This window comes from Cotesia typhae, unplaced genomic scaffold, assembly GCF_013202065.1.
Source record: "Cotesia typhae breed Kobodo isofemale line unplaced genomic scaffold, CoteBio_Ctyphae scaffold_91, whole genome shotgun sequence".
In the NCBI taxonomy this organism is placed as follows: domain Eukaryota; kingdom Metazoa; phylum Arthropoda; class Insecta; order Hymenoptera; family Braconidae; genus Cotesia; species Cotesia typhae.
Genome location: NW_027423781.1, coordinates 1,988,067 through 2,003,442, shown reverse-complemented (window position 1 = coordinate 2,003,442; position 15,376 = coordinate 1,988,067). Strand labels below are relative to the sequence as shown.

The window sequence follows — 15,376 nt, the reverse complement described above, 5'->3', positions numbered from 1 at the left end:
ACTGCAAGCTCCGCCCCTTTGGTCCCCCCACCAATTTTTCACCTGCATTGCCTCTTAAAATCAATGTAGCCCGTTTTTCCTCAATATCTCAGGACCTATTGATCCGATTGGTCTGAAAAAAAAATATGTTACTCCCAGGATGAAAACACACCAAATAAACAAAAAAAAATCAATAAATTCTCCATTAAATTTATTAAAATTAATTATCAAAAATCAATACAATTTTGCACATAAATTAAAACTCAATCACAATTGCGTTCTCCTCGGCTGATCTTGCCTCTTTGCTTCTGGCTCTCAAAAATAGGGCCGACAATTAGCCAGTAGACCGCCAAAGACACAATAATAATGCAAACAATGGTCAATGCAATTGGTTTGGCCCTGGGCCGCCAACAAATATTATCGGATTCATTTCTTCCGGCAGACAATCCGTGGCGGTCTGCGTACGCTTGCATTGTTATTTCAGCGATTCCTTGTTTACAAAAAAAAAAAAAAAAATCATGAAACCATAAATCAATAATTAAATTAATAATTATTTAATTTTACCTGCATTTCTCCAACGGCTGTCCATTTTTAAAATAATTCTAAATTCTTCTTTACGTTATCGATAAAAATAATTTAAAAGTAAAATTGTTTATTTATTCAAGTCACTTAAGTTTTACTTTTAAAAGATGTTAACGTTGCTGATGTTGGTGCCGAACTGGTGCTGGGTTGAAGGAAAAAGTTATAAGATGCAGAAGTTTATAAATATTAAAAGAAGAGGAGAGTAAAAAAGCGTTAGATGTACTCGAGCTTTAAGCTTTAAAGCTTGTGGCCATATTGTAGTTCGATTATATTTACATTTACATTTATTCATTGATGTGTATGTGTGGTTAGTTTGTATATATGCAGAGAAATGTTAACATATGTGGGTAAATTATATAGCGATAGTAAGTTTTATTATAATAGACTGATCTGAGTGTATCTGTTTCTTGAGTATGTCTGTTTTTAAACTGATGCAATCATCGCGCCTGAATTTTAGAGCCTTTTTTATTATTACAGTTTTCTGTTTATAAGATATGTAAGATGTATAAAATGTATGAAATTTAATGGTTCAAGATTATTTTGTATTATATGTAATTGTATTTTGGTTTTTATATGGTATTATTGAGATGTTAATACTGTAATAAAAGCATTAATGACATTTGGTGCAGAGAAAAAAAAAAAAGACCATTCGGCAGCCGAAATGCAAGTAGATTTCTCAAATAAAGAAAATTTAAAAATATTCAGAACTAATTTTGTTCAAAAAATTATCTTGTAAAGAAATAGTTTTTTAAATATTTGTCTAACGATTTTGAAGATTATAAGATTTGAATTATCAATGTCCAAATTTTTAATAACTGCTTAGAATATGACTTACCTGAACATATTAGACAAAAGACTGAAAACGGCTGCAACAGGAGAACTGATTCATTAAACAAACTCCAAAGAAGTAATATTGAGGCTATTACCTCTTCTGAGGAGAAAAAATTGGAGCTTAATAAAAGTTTCACAATGCAACTTATAAAATTTGAATATCTTGTTTAGTTTAGAAATTACACCAAGTTGAAGTGGTAAAAACATCAATTTTTCATCTTCAAACTTAACCTTGGTTTTTATCGATAGGGGGATAGAATTTTATATTAAGAGCGTCTTTTATCAACTTATAAAATTTTCCGACTGCATTGACGCTCAAAATTAATGCAGTATGTTACTGATTTATCAATTATAATTGTTTATTTAGAAAAATATCTTAAAATCTTATACCGATAGTGCCTATATTGTCATCTTATAAAATTTACCGACTGCATTGACGTTCGAAATCAATGCAGTATTATAATAAGTTGTCAATTATGATTTTTTAGAAAATTTTTTCAAAATTTTATATTGACAGCGCTTTTTATAATCTAAAATAATTTTCCGACTACATTGACGTTCAAAATCAATGCAGTATTACATTGTTTTGTCAATTAGAATTTCTTTCAGAAAAATTTCTCAAAATCTTACATTGACAGTGTCTCCAAATATGTAACTAAATTTTCCGACTGCATTGACATTCAAAATCAATGCAGTATTGTACTAATTCATTAATTATAATTGTTTTTCTGACAAATCTTGTAAAATTTTATATTAAAAGCGTCCTTTATCAATTTACAAAATTTTCCGACTGCATTGACGCTCAAAATCAATGCAGTATTATATCAATTTATCAATTTCAATTTTTTCTTAGAAGAAAAGTTTAAAATCTTATATCGACAGTGTCTATTGCAATTTAACATAAATTTTTGACTGCATTGACATTCAAAATCAATGCAGTACTGTACTGATTCATTAATTATCATTGTTTTTCAGACAAATCTTGTATAATTCTGTATTATGAGCTTCTTTTATCAATTTACAAAATTTTCCGATTGCATTGACATTCAAAATCAATGTAGTATAATAATAATTTGTCAATTAAATTTTTTTAGAAAAATCTTACATTAATATCGTGTTTTACCAACTCATAAAATTTACCGACTGCATTGACGTTCAAAATCAATGCAGTATTATCTTAAATGGTCAATCATAATTTTTTCTTATAAATATCTTTCAAAAATTCACACCAATAGTGCCTGTAAAAAACTAACAAACTTTTTCGACTGCATTGACGCCCACAATCAATGCACTTAAATTTCAATCAATTTTTACAACTGTCCTACTTAAAGGACAGTAAAAACTTAGATCGAGATAAAGATGAACTAGTTTCGTCACAACGCACACGACATATGATTGGTCAGTCGCCGGTTTTTATTTCTTTGCACTGTACATGTGCATCATACGCACAAAGCGACAAGTTTATGTTTAACATTTCTTTAGCAGGAGCCTCATCAGTCATTAGTCATTTGCATCTATTTGTTTAAACATCCACTGCTCTGATTTCTCTTCAATTCAAAATTATTCAACAAAAAATATTTTTTTCAATTTTTTTACAACGAATATTTTAGTTCTTAATTTTTTTTAATGGAATATTTATCAAAAAATTTTGACGGTAATTATCAAGAAATTTCAACATCGAAATTTGCGACAGAAAATTCAGATAATTTTTTCAATCAACAATTTATACAAAATTCAAATTATTTTTATGGATATCAAGTTAATAATTTTAATAATTATTATTTTCAGTAAGTAGAAAAAAAAAATTTTTTTTTTTTTTTAATTAAAAATTATAATTAAATAATTAATTATTGAAGAAATGGAGATGAAAATTTTCCATACGAAGAAAAAATCATTAACAGTGAAATGAAATCAAACTTGTGGGAAAATTCAAGCGGATTGTTATCGATACCAAGAGAAGAAAATAGTTGCAATTACTCGACAATAAACGGTACCGAGATTCCCTTAGAAGAGATCGAACATGTCGAAGATACGCAAGAGTTTGAAGACCTGGCTGTCAAGTCTTCAACCTCCGAATATGGTAAGTTGTCTTTACCTTCATCTTCCGTCCTCCATCCTACATCGTAATAATATAGACTACACAGTACATATATATATGTACGTATGTGTGTATTTACGGGAGATAATTTAATGTTTTATACATCAGATGTCCATATGACAAACTATAACTGACCCTCTCTATATTTCATAAATATTTGCATTAATAAATCTCTTTTTATTACTTTTGATTTGTCAACCTTTTTTTTATTAATCTTACATAATAAAAATTAAAAAAAAAATTGTTTTTTTAATAATAATAATTATAAAAGAAATTTGTTAAGTTCAATTTTATTATTATTATCATTATAGAATATTATTTATAGAATAAGTTGATATTATTATTACTATCATTATTATTTTCTTATAGTTGAAATTTTCAACTTTTTATTTAATAATAATAATAATGATAATAATGATAATAATAATAATAATAATAATAATAATAATAATTTAAAATTTTATAAAATACTTTTTTTTGTGATAAATCGTGAGTTGTTTTAGAATAATATATATAAATTTTTTTATTACACTTGAAAGCATATATAAATAATATCTTCCGGGTAAGGATTGTCTTATATATCTTACATATGCACATATATATATGAGTTATGGTTAATGTATGATTTTAATCTACAATAATATGATGTCATAAAAGAAATACCGCTTTATTTAAATAAGAAACTCGTAACTATTTTTTTCCTAAAAAAAAAAAAAATAGTTATGTTATAATAAAATAAAAACTAGAATTTTGATAGTAATAATAATAAATTACAGGTACAAAGAAGAAAAATAAAAAATTATCTCCTTGCAGCAATAAATTGCGTAAAGAAAGAACGGCATTTAATAAAATTCAGATTAAACAATTGGAAATAGAATTTTTACGGAGCAATTATTTGACGCGCTTACGCAGATATGAAATAGCTGTCACTCTTGATCTTACTGAACGTCAAGTAGTATAATACTAATGTTTTAAATATTTTTATATTTTTTTTTTTTTTTAACTAAAAATAAATAGTTTAGTTGTTGTAATTATTAAAATTTCAGGTAAAAGTTTGGTTTCAAAACAGAAGAATGAAATGGAAAAGAACCAAAAACACAATCATTCATCCTCCAGTTATCAACTAAATCATAAGAATAAAACAATAATTGTAATTAATAAAAGATTCATTGAAAAATTTTATATAGTCGAATAAAAATTTTGAACTTAATTATTATTAAAAAAAAAAAAAATTAATAAAAATAAGTAATAAAATCAATCATAATAAATTTGTTCTTAAACTGATCGTTTATTTGTTCGCCTTTTCCTCAAATCCTAAAAATAGAAGACATCAGTTAAATTTTGTTTTTACTTATACCTTATAGTATACTAGTTGTATTTTATTATTATTATTATTATTTTTTATAGTTGAAATTGTCAACTTTTTTTTCAATAATAATAATAATAATAATAATAATAATAATAATAATAATAATAATAATAATAATAATAATATCCCCGGACTCCGGGGATAACCCCCCTGAGCATTTAATAACAAAATAATAATAAAATGAAACTTATTCTAAAAATTATTTCTCCATTAAAAATACTATAAATTTTATTATGACTACTTTTTTTTTTTTTTTTAACCAGAGCCTCAGTAATTTTCTAAAAAAAAAAATTAATTAATTAAATTATATTAAAGAAGTATTACTTCTTGCGCGTGTACATAAGTACACACATCATTCTTTTTAGTCTCAATGATTTCTTAAAAAGAACAATTAAATTTTACTAAGAAAATTCTCAGTAGTTTTTTCAGTATTAATAATTTCCTAAAAGAAGAAGATAAAAATAATTAAAAAAAAAAATGTCAATCCAAAAATTAAACAAAAATCACTTTTATTATCATAAACATAATTATCAATAATTAATAATAATAATAAGCCATTAACCTCTAAATAGAAACATCCCCCAACTTCATATCAATCTTAACTCCCTTTTTCTTGAGTCTGCTGGCGAGAAGATTCAAGCTACAGAGTTTTTTCCTAACCTCCAAGTCCCTGGTCTCCTTTTCCTCATTGGAACTCTTGTCACTTTTACTGACGATGCAGTCCTTGACAGGATCCTTGCCAAGGATTTTGCCGTTGATCCTCTGAACATGAAGCCTCCTGTTCCACAACTTGGGGAAGCTTCTGCGGGTGTAAGCCAGACCTCTGAAGTACCAGTCGTGCTGCTTCTCCGGCGGAATGTACTCGGTCTTAACCAGTCTCCCGAACATCAGGTAGTTGTTCATACTTTCGGCGGCTATTTTAGCGACCTGCGCATGCGCAAACTCGATGAATCCATAACCTCGCGACTTTCCGGACACTTTGGAACGCGACACGCGGACGTTTGTCACCTCGCCGAATTTTGAGAAAAATACCCTCATTTGTTCCTCGTAGAAACCGTGAGGAAGGTGGCCGATGTAAACAACACCGCGTTCTTTTTCTATTTCGGAGTCAGCTGACTTGGATTTTGTTAATTTCTTGAGGATTTTACTGGATTTTTTTGAAATGGCTGCAGCTGCTGGTGAGTCTTTACTATTTAGTTTTATTATGTTTTCTTCTTTTGATTTTGATAGTTTTTTTTGCTTCTTTTCTTTTGCTTCAGTGTTCTGAAATTTTTTTAAAATAATTAGAAAATAATTATATTAAATTTTTTTAATTTATTAAAATAAAATAATTAAAAAATATTTTTGTAAGGTAATAAAAAATTAAGATATTTATTTTTTTTTTTAATTAAAAATTAGATTTTTATAATAATAAAATTTACAGACGTTTTTTTAATTTATTTTTATCAATTAAATTATAACTTGAATATTTTTTAAAAATTGAATTTAAAGTTTTATAAAAATGAAATTTTTTTTTTTTTTTTTTGTAATAATTTTTTAAAATATATGATATTAAAATTAGCAGACAATTTTTTGAATAATAAACTGAGATAAGAAATTTATTTTTAAAAAATTGCACTAATAATTTTTTAGTGCCTCTAATAATATAATTTTTTTTTAATAATTAAATTAGAAGAAAAAAATATTTTTGAAAAATTGCGGGAAATTTTTAAAATTTTCTACATGTGAAATTTATTCTTTGATTTTTTTTTAAATAATTTTTCAATGAAACAAAATTCTAAAAATTTTTAAATATCGGCTAACTTAATTATCAAACATCATAATATTTTTTTAGAAAAAAATTTGTTATTTAAAGTTTTTAATAATTTATTTATTAAAAAAAAAAAATTTTCTAATTTTTAAAGAAAATTTTTGTTAATTAATTTTCAAACTAGAATTTAAAAACAAATTTTTTTTTTTCAATATTGCATTACAAAAATAAATTTCTTAAAAATCACAACAATTGTAGAAGCAAAAATTTAACTGCAAAATTATTGACATTTAATTACTGTTAATAATTATTTAAAACTTTAAATAAAAATTATTAAAGGGTAAAAAAAAATAAAATAAAATTCTTACCTTAATTAAAATTTCTTTAACATTTTTAACCGCTTTACTCAAAGTTGACTCCGTTGTTTTAACACCCATTTTATTATTATTTGTCTTCATTGTAATTACTTATTTTATTACAATATTTATTAAAAAAAAAATATATAACAATCTTGTTAAATTTACTATTTAATATAATTATTTTGCACCACGTGTTTATAAATTGCAGTAACGTGAATTGTGAACACTAAAGATAGGTTAAGTTTTGAGGGAGGAATTAGACGCAACAGAACCGACGCGCCGCAAGTAAATAAGTAACTATCTCAAGTATGTAATACAGAGGATATTGTCGCTAAGAAGTTAGTTTGTTTTTATTCCGCTAGATGGCGGCGCTGTAATATTTTAGTTTGTGGTAAAACATGTAAGTTATAGTTAGTTCTTCTCTTCAGTTGACATAGTAGAAAACAACAATAAATAAATAAATAAAATAAATAAATATGGATACTTGATAAAATACAAAATATATTTTTGTTGTAAGTTTTTTAAATTATTAATATTAATTAAATGTAAAAAATTTTTTAAAAATATTTTTAAAGTATCAAGTGAATTTTTTTTAATAAAATTTTATTAGTTTTAATAACATCATTAAAGTTAGCTGTCACTTAAAAATTTTTTAAAAAATAAATTTGTTCCAAAAAATTATTTTTAAAAAATTGCATTTGTAATTTTAAAAAATTTTTAAATGTCAATTTTTTTTATAAATTTATTTTTTTGCCATAATTTAATTGAAACAAAAAAATAAATTTATAAAAAATTGCATTTGAAGTTTTTTACACGTGGAAATTTTTTTTTTAATTTTTTTGTCATAATTTTTTCAGTAAAAAAATAATTCTAAAAATTTTTAAATGTCAGCTGACTTTATTTTCATGTTTTTTATAATTGAAAAAAATATTTGTAAAAATTAATTTATAATTTATGTTGCAGCATCAGAGGTACCATTAATAGTTCAATATGTCGTAATTAGAGGAGACTTATTAAAAACAATGGGCTGGTCAGTTGGGGCTGTAATTGCACAAGCATGTCATGCCAGCACGGCAGTAACTCACATGTTTTACAATGATCTACACACACAAAAGTATCTTGCTGATTTGGATAATATGCATAAAATAGTTCTTGAAGTAAGTAGTTATTATTATTGATCATAATTTAGAGAACAAAATTAATAAAAAAAAAAAAACAAAAAATAATAATAGAAAAAGTTTACTTAATCAGATATAGAATTTTTTAATATAAAAAATAAATTAGTACTCAAAAAAAAAAAAATTAAATTGAATCAAGAGAAAAATTTCTAGAACCAAGAAAATAATTTTCATTAAATAAATTTAATATTAAATAAGGAAAAAGTTTTATTATTTTAAATCAAGATAAAAAATTTTTGAATTAAGTAAAATTTACTTGAACCAAGAAAAATTTTTTATTTCAAGAATTTTTCTATTTAAATCAAGAAGATGAAGTTCTTAAAAATTATTTGGTTCAAATTAATTTTTTTTACTGTGTGCTAAAAAAATTTATTGATAATTTTTTAAAATTTCCTTAAGTAGCATTTTAATAAAATTTTTTTCTCAAAAAATTAATTTGTCAAAAAAAAATCTGTAAAATAAAAAAAATCAGATTTCGAATGAAGTATAATTAATTAATGACCTCCGTGATAAAAATCAATATTCTAAAAAAAAGAAAAAATTGAACATAAATAATAAATTAATTTTTAGGCAGCAGATGAATCTAAATTAACCGATTTGCATTCAAAATTATCGGAGGCAAAAATCGATCATAAATTATGGATTGAACAACCAGAAAATATTCCAACTTGTTTAGTCTGTAAGCCGTACCCCAAAAGTGAAATTTCTAAATTTTTTAAAAAGTTCAAATTGTTTAAATAATTTAAATAAATTTCCCGCCATATAATTATGATCAATAAAAAAATATTAAACTTAATTAATGCCTTAATATTTATTAATAATGATACAATATTAAATATATTCATTATTACAATTATAAAATATTAACATGTGTACATTAGAGAGTATAATTTATAATTTATTACGTTTTAATATTAGATACATACATATATAAAAATATCAATATTAATATATAAAATACAATATTCAGAACAAAAAGAAATGACATTAATTATAATTATTCGTAGATATTTTCTTATTAAATATATACACGAACTCACGTGCACGTTTATAAGTGCACGGTAAGTACATTATTTACATAACTTACATATTTCTAGTTGAAATAATTATTATTTTTTTAATACTAATAATTTAATTCATTATTCATTTTTTTCACGAAAAAAAAAAATCATTTTTTTTGCCCGGGATTCGAACCCGGTACAATTGAGTTGTAAAAAAAATTTTTATCAGTTTGCCCTTGAAAATTATTAATATATAAGTTTAATAATTTAACGTAGTCTTTCAAACTGTTTTTACAATTACAAAAACTTTAATTATATATCTTTTAATTAATTATATTATATAATTAAACTATTGATTGCGTAGTTTGTGCTCGCGTTTTTTCAGATGTTGTTGATGAAGTTCCTCTTCCCAAAGCCATTTTTGCAAAATTTTAGACTGCAAATTAAAAATAAAATTAATATCAACACATACGGCTAATTAATTATCTACATTTACAGAGTTACAAATTAAATTTTTTTATTGTGACCTGAAATTATATTTCTTGACCCCAATTATTCTCGAAAAAAAAAAAAAAAAATTCACTTGAAAGTTCCAACAAAAAATAGAATTTAAAGTCCAAAAATACGATTTTTTTTCTTCAAGGCCCCGAAAAAAATATCTACCCCTATTTTTTTTGACCAACTACCCCGTAAATATTTAACTCCTACTTATATAGTACTGAAAAAAAAATATTTTGACTCCACTTGATTCGTTATCTAGAAGATAGAGGGCCTCCAAAGCCAAAAAACTTGGTTTTTTTCAAACCTAACAAAGAAAACTTTTTTCCTATAAAAAAATTTTGAGTTTAAAATTTTTTTCCTAAATTTTGAAAGTATTTGCCAACTTTTTTTACTCTTATAATTTTTTCGTAGCCCAATTATTTTCCGAGAAAAAAAAAAGTGAAAAATCGACTCTAAATTTTCTCATGAAAATTTTTAGTAATTACGTAAATTAAAAAAATTTGTAACTCTGTAAATAGACTAATTATGATGATTAGATGTAAGTTAATGGCATACGCATGCATAACCACCCCACAAGACCCCAGGTTATGTAACATTACAAAGGGATGCAAATTACCGGGTGAGTTAATGCGTAGGACAGTATTCGCAATCCATTGATTATCCTAGTGTATTCTTAGCATATAGTTGCGGTATACAGATGTATATATAAATATATGTTTATGTTAAATTATATTATCTTAATAAATTAAAAATAAATAATAATAATATTATTATTTTTCGGCTAAATTCCCACTGGGATCGGTGTATTCTTCCTCGTATTCGTCTTCGGGCTCGTCGTAGTCAGTTTCCGCGGGCTCGGGTCCTTCGTGAGCTGGACTCATTGTACTAACGATGTCCTGCTGAATAACAATAATTATTTTGCACACAGAAGCCAGTGCTTAAAAAATAAAGAAAAAAAAAAAAAAAAAACACTACCCCCAAAAAAGTCAAGCCACCAAAAATTAGCCCCAAATTAATTGATAAATTTAATTTATAAAAATTCAATAATGTACCTGAGGTGCTCGCCAACCACACCCTGCAAGAGGTAGTCCATCGGCTCCGAGAGGACAGGGGGCATCCAGCCCAGGTACTCCTTGGTCACCTTTGATCCCTTTGTCACCTTTACGGCCTTTTTTTCCCGGAGAACCCTGGAATTCGAGGCTATGTTAGAAGATCGAGAGGAGGAGGTATCATTATCATCACAATTATTGTCATTGTCATTATCATGAATAGACACTGATAATAATTGTTGTTATTATTAATATTATTGTTATTGGTATTATAAAAGCCAGCTGATTAAGGCAATTATACGGCGTGCAATTACCCAGGCGTTGGTTAATTAGCAATGCTAATTTTAGGGTTACTAATATGGGGAGATGTGCAAAGTGCTCTCGTCTTATTCAGTAAGATGATTTAATGATGAAATAATAATTTTGTTGTATATATTTTATTTTTATTTACAATATTTATATACGATCGTATATGGTAGTATATGATGGTATATGATTAAATTTGATCATGTCTAATTATATATGACCATACATAATCATATATGACCGCATATGGGCATATGTCATAACAAAGGTTCATATGAAATTGACACAAGTTATATATAAGCATAAACAGTCATATGAGTATCATATATGTGATCAATTGATCATATATGACATATATATCACATATAGACGATCGAGAAAAACTACCATGCATTTTATGGAAAAATTTTTAAGTACATACAATAGAGTAATTATATCTAAAAATATGTAAAGAATAACAATATATGATCAGATACATCTGATATATGATCAGAAATAAATTGACTCAGTGTTATCAATCATAATAAATATTCAGCCAAAACTAAGGGTATATTATTTGACCTTGTTTGACATATCTGATCATATCTGGCATGTATCGTCCTCTAATAAATTATAAAACTGTTATCTGATCATATATGTTACATCTGATTTCAAATCTACTTATGAAACTTTTATCTGATCATATATCGCATATCTGGTTTAAAGGAAACTTATAATACTTTCATCTGATCTTTCTGATCATATGTGCAATATCTGATTGTACATGCCATATTCAAATCAAAAATAACTTTTATCTATCAAAATATGATACTTATTTCATCATACTTATGGTCATATATGACATATCTGATCATATATAACTTATCTGATCATATATGACACATCTGCTTCGCAAAAACTATCTCCAGATTCTAATAATCTGATCCTAATCTTCCACAACTACATTCAACTCCACTCCTCTCTCTCCCACTCTAAATAAAAACCATATACAATCAGATATCGTTTTCTAGCATTAATCACCGTAAAAATTCGATATAAGCTTGACGGAAAAAGTAAAGTCCGAAAAAAGGAAAAAAAAAATAGAATTCCATTCGTTCGTATTCAAGCATGGGCTCGTGCGAAGGGATGCGTGGCCATCCCTTGGCAGGAGTCCACACTATCGCGCTTCATAGATAAAAGGAGCAACAGAGATAGAGAAACAGATATAGACAAAGAGACAGGCTTTAGCTTACTAAAGGGGGGTTACGACCCTCTCTATTGTCTGGCGAATATGGTGGTGGCAGCGACCTAGCATCGCGTTTCTGAATTCGACAACCGTCAGATATAGATATCTCTCTCTCTCTCTCTTTCTCTTGCACGCATCCCCGACACGGACACGGACATGTGTGTAATATGCAAGCCATACTGAGAGTAAGAGAGAGAAAGAAATAGATAATGAACGTTTTCATATCCCCCCTTCTTTATTAAAGCCGCCATCTTATCTTAGACTTAAACTACCTTGTAGTTAATAATGGGACAATAACTCGTGTTTAGGATACTCACGGTTTCGCCTGGGGCACCTGTGTCGCCTTTGGAACCCTGTAATACGGTCACATTGCAGGAGTGATTAATCGCCACGGAAGTGTGAAATTGTTGGAGGAAGACCCGGAAATCCGGTTTCTGCTATTCTCTTCCACTTAAGATACACGCACTCACACATATACACTCTCAATTTTACATGCTTACATTGTGAAAATTTTATATTAATTTTTACTTTGCATAAATATTTTTTTTTTTTTAGTATGGTACATATTACCGGTGAAATTTATTTCCCAGACGAATTTACAATTATCCTATATATGTCATAAGGCCGTGAAGTGGCGGTTTTCTGACGGCGACGACATTTCGATATGAGCTTAAGGTTTGAATCGGGCGTAATTTTAACGTCCGAGGCGTAGTTCAGGACGGAAATTTACGCTCGTTTTCGAACATTCGCTTTATTCTAGTCTAACGATCCAATGCACCCATTTTAAAATTTAACAGAAATTTTTCACAGTGTCCAATCAGACTAGAGCATTCTTTCTGTGTCAAAGGGGTTGATGTTAGTGTCGGACAGTGGAGTGTTGAAAAGTCAATAAAAGTTGTTGGCTTTCGGACTAGAAGACTAGATCCCGGAGTGAGAACAGAATTTCGGAAGGAAAAGCCTGAGAAGATGGTCATCGATGAATTGGTTGGAGTGGGGGAGTCCCAGAGGAGCCATAAAAATCTATTGGTCTCTCCGAGGAGCCTTTCTGAATTCATTGGTATCTACTGACCCACTACAGAAAGAAGATATAGTGGATCTTAGATGGTAAATTGTCGAACTTTGATGAAATTTTGAGATTAGGGGAGTAGTGAGTTAGATAATCTAAATTTGGAAAGAAAAAATTAAAAATTAAAAAGGGGCAAGAAATTAATCGTTAAATTGCGATCAAACAAAAATTTAAACGGAATTGGGTGATATTTTTAATCTTAAAGCCGTGTTTTCATGAAATCTTGTCGACATTCTAAAGTCTCAATGCTTGATCATCATAATTAGGGTGCATTTTCATAAATATCACCAATGTGTTTCAGATACAGGATTAGAAAGGTATGATTAAGCTTTTTTGTTCGAAAATCTTCAATATTTTTCAAAGCGAGGACTAAAATATCAATTCTTGGTTATATTTTCATGAAAACTGTGATTATTTTGAAAATGTATGACTAGAGATACATTATTAAGGAGTATATTCATGAAAATTATCAATATTTCTCTAAAACTATATTAAAACATTACTATTAAGCCGCGTTTTTACGAAAATGGTAGATATTTCAAGAATTTAAGAATAAATCGTAATCATTAAGCTCCGTTTTCATAAAAATCTTAAATACTTCAACTAAAAGACTCGATCATCGTTATTAGGTTGCGTTTTCATGAAAAACATTCTTATTCTGAAGATAAAAGACTAAAAAAACATCATTAAGCTGTATTTTCATGAAAGCTGTTCGTATTTTAAGAATTTAACACGAAAATATTATCATTAAGCACTATTTCTATGATATTCTTCAGTAAGTTTACGAAAAAAATATTATCCAATAACAAACTCCGACTTGTGAGCTAAGACTAAAAAAACGTGACCTAAATAACAAATGTATTCATTCCGTTTTCCGTTTTTACCCCTTCCCCTTGCCTCGACGCGAAGTAATTCACCAAAAAGAGAACAACATAAACAATTCACCTCGAGATCGAGACGAAGAATATGAAGATAAATGACGAGTAAACTAAAACTCACTTGACAAACAATAGACCATAAAGTTTTTTATCGAGTTAGTTGAGTTAGAAGTTTGTAGGTCATAGTGAGTGCTTGTGTGTGTGTGTGTGTGTGTGTGTGTGTGTGTGTGTGTGTGTGTGTGTGTGTGTGTGTGTGTGTGTGTGTGTGTGTGTGTGTGTGTGTGTGTGTGTGTGTGTGTGTGTGTGTGTGTGTGTGTGTGTGTGTGTGTGTGTGTGTGTGTGTGTGTGTGTGTGTGTGTGTGTGTGTGTGTGTGTGTGTGTGTGTGTGTGTGTGTGTGTGTGTGTGTGTGTGTGTGTGTGTGTGTGTGTGTGTGTGTGTGTGTGTGTGTGTGTGTGTGTGTGTGCATACTGAGTAATGTAGTACTGAGTGAAGGGTATAGAGAAATATATTAAAGGCGAAAGCTATACCTGAGCACCGGGAATCCCATCAGTACCCTGAGGACAAATGCAAATGAAATTAGTGTTAAGCTGAATAATGTCCTAATTGCTGAGTAATTAAACGTTTACTATCGTTATTATTGGTATTATTTATATAAAAATAGGGAATACTTACGGGTAGACCTGAGTCACCGCGCTCGCCTTTGACTCCAGGCTCGCCTTGTGCTCCCTGGGGAACAAAATTTAACGACAATTAGATTTTTTTGATATAAGGAATTATTAGCAAGTTAATTATTACTAGCCATTTGCTCACCTTCATACCGTCTAAGCCCGGCGATCCCTGCAAGGGATTAAAGGTCATATTTGTCTGATTAAATGTCAATGAAATATCTGATGGCTTTAAAAATAGTTAATGCTATTACCGACGAGCGCACACTATGCACAGCCGCCTCATATTCCACTTTATTCATCGCTAATTTCCCAATCAACACTTTTCAAATTTGAATTTCCCGCCTTAAAGGCGAGCTTTTATCAGTCCTAAGGTTGTCTGATGAAATTAACGATGAAAGCAAGCGCTGAGATCGAAATTCTTCAAGATTCTGGTCTTATGCCATCAAGAGCAGGCTTCGCATTCTTCTTGGTGTGAATTTTTTTTTTTTACCAGGGTTGCAAACCACAAATTATCATTCGGATGGGTACTACCTAT

At 28.1% G+C, this 15,376-nt stretch overlaps 4 protein-coding genes across 28 annotated transcripts in view; 2 read left to right on the top strand and 2 right to left on the bottom strand.

Moving 5' to 3' along the window:
• Window positions 1-2,694: 2,694 nt before the first annotated feature.
• Btn (buttonless) lies at window positions 2,695-4,742 on the top strand. 3 transcript variants are annotated; one of them, XM_074258688.1, is made up of 4 exons: window positions 2,695-3,179; window positions 3,249-3,472; window positions 4,267-4,458; window positions 4,537-4,654. In XM_074258688.1, exons 1-3 carry the CDS (start codon window positions 3,019-3,021, stop codon window positions 4,449-4,451), a joined length of 570 nt encoding a protein of 189 aa, XP_074114789.1. In that variant the 5' UTR covers window positions 2,695-3,018; the 3' UTR covers window positions 4,452-4,458; window positions 4,537-4,654. The 3 variants fall into 3 exon arrangements, with proteins under 3 accessions (XP_074114789.1, XP_074114788.1, XP_074114787.1); XM_074258687.1 differs by having other exon boundaries at window positions 4,267-4,445; window positions 4,513-4,571; XM_074258686.1 differs by having other exon boundaries at window positions 2,698-3,179; window positions 4,267-4,442; window positions 4,537-4,742.
• Window positions 4,743-5,351: 609 nt separating this feature from the next.
• On the bottom strand, window positions 5,352-7,247 carry LOC141537593 (uncharacterized). Its single transcript, XM_074258672.1, has 2 exons — window positions 6,978-7,247; window positions 5,352-6,122 (listed from the first exon to the last, which is right to left on the bottom strand). The coding sequence occupies exons 1-2, from the start codon at window positions 7,065-7,067 to the stop codon at window positions 5,424-5,426; spliced, it is 789 nt and encodes a 262-aa protein (XP_074114773.1). The 5' UTR covers window positions 7,068-7,247; the 3' UTR covers window positions 5,352-5,423.
• On the top strand, window positions 5,896-8,942 carry LOC141537594 (putative peptidyl-tRNA hydrolase PTRHD1). Of its 2 annotated transcripts, none has more exons than XM_074258673.1 (3): window positions 5,896-6,037; window positions 7,932-8,125; window positions 8,717-8,942. In XM_074258673.1, exons 1-3 carry the CDS (start codon window positions 6,022-6,024, stop codon window positions 8,885-8,887), a joined length of 381 nt encoding a protein of 126 aa, XP_074114774.1. In that variant the 5' UTR covers window positions 5,896-6,021; the 3' UTR covers window positions 8,888-8,942. The 2 variants fall into 2 exon arrangements, with proteins under 2 accessions (XP_074114774.1, XP_074114775.1); XM_074258674.1 differs by lacking the exon at window positions 5,896-6,037 and adding an exon at window positions 7,378-7,480.
• Window positions 8,943-9,026: 84 nt separating this feature from the next.
• The window catches only part of LOC141537592 (uncharacterized), a 102,298-nt gene continuing 95,948 nt past the window's right edge, over window positions 9,027-15,376 (bottom strand). For 4 of the 22 annotated variants that reach the window (XM_074258660.1, XM_074258666.1, XM_074258661.1 and 1 more), the window contains 7 exons: window positions 14,984-15,010; window positions 14,846-14,899; window positions 14,701-14,727; window positions 12,546-12,581; window positions 10,701-10,835; window positions 10,265-10,547; window positions 9,030-9,583 (listed from right to left, as the gene is read on the bottom strand). In XM_074258660.1, the coding sequence (XP_074114761.1) occupies window positions 10,419-10,547; window positions 10,701-10,835; window positions 12,546-12,581; window positions 14,701-14,727; window positions 14,846-14,899; window positions 14,984-15,010 (408 nt within the window). In that variant the 3' untranslated portion in view covers window positions 9,030-9,583; window positions 10,265-10,418. Of the gene's footprint in view, window positions 9,584-10,264; window positions 10,548-10,700; window positions 10,836-12,545; window positions 12,582-14,700; window positions 14,728-14,845; window positions 14,900-14,983; window positions 15,011-15,376 lie in introns of all 22 variants that reach the window. The other 18 variants (XM_074258649.1, XM_074258657.1, XM_074258653.1 and 15 more) reach the window with 15 other exon arrangements.

Coding starts and splice junctions, on each gene's coding strand:
- Btn (XM_074258686.1), top strand. CDS start 3,019: ATGGAATATTTATCAAAAAATTTTGACGGTAATTATCAAGAAATTTCA. Junction 3,473..4,266: donor GTCTTCAACCTCCGAATATG/GTAAGTTGTCTT, acceptor AATAAATTACAG/GTACAAAGAAGAAAAATAAA. Junction 4,443..4,536: donor TTGATCTTACTGAACGTCAA/GTAGTATAATAC, acceptor TTAAAATTTCAG/GTAAAAGTTTGGTTTCAAAA.
- LOC141537594 (XM_074258673.1), top strand. Junction 8,126..8,716: donor TGCATAAAATAGTTCTTGAA/GTAAGTAGTTAT, acceptor ATTAATTTTTAG/GCAGCAGATGAATCTAAATT.
- LOC141537593 (XM_074258672.1), bottom strand. CDS start 7,067: ATGAAGACAAATAATAATAAAATGGGTGTTAAAACAACGGAGTCAACT. Junction 6,123..6,977: donor TTAAAGAAATTTTAATTAAG/GTAAGAATTTTA, acceptor AAAAAATTTCAG/AACACTGAAGCAAAAGAAAA.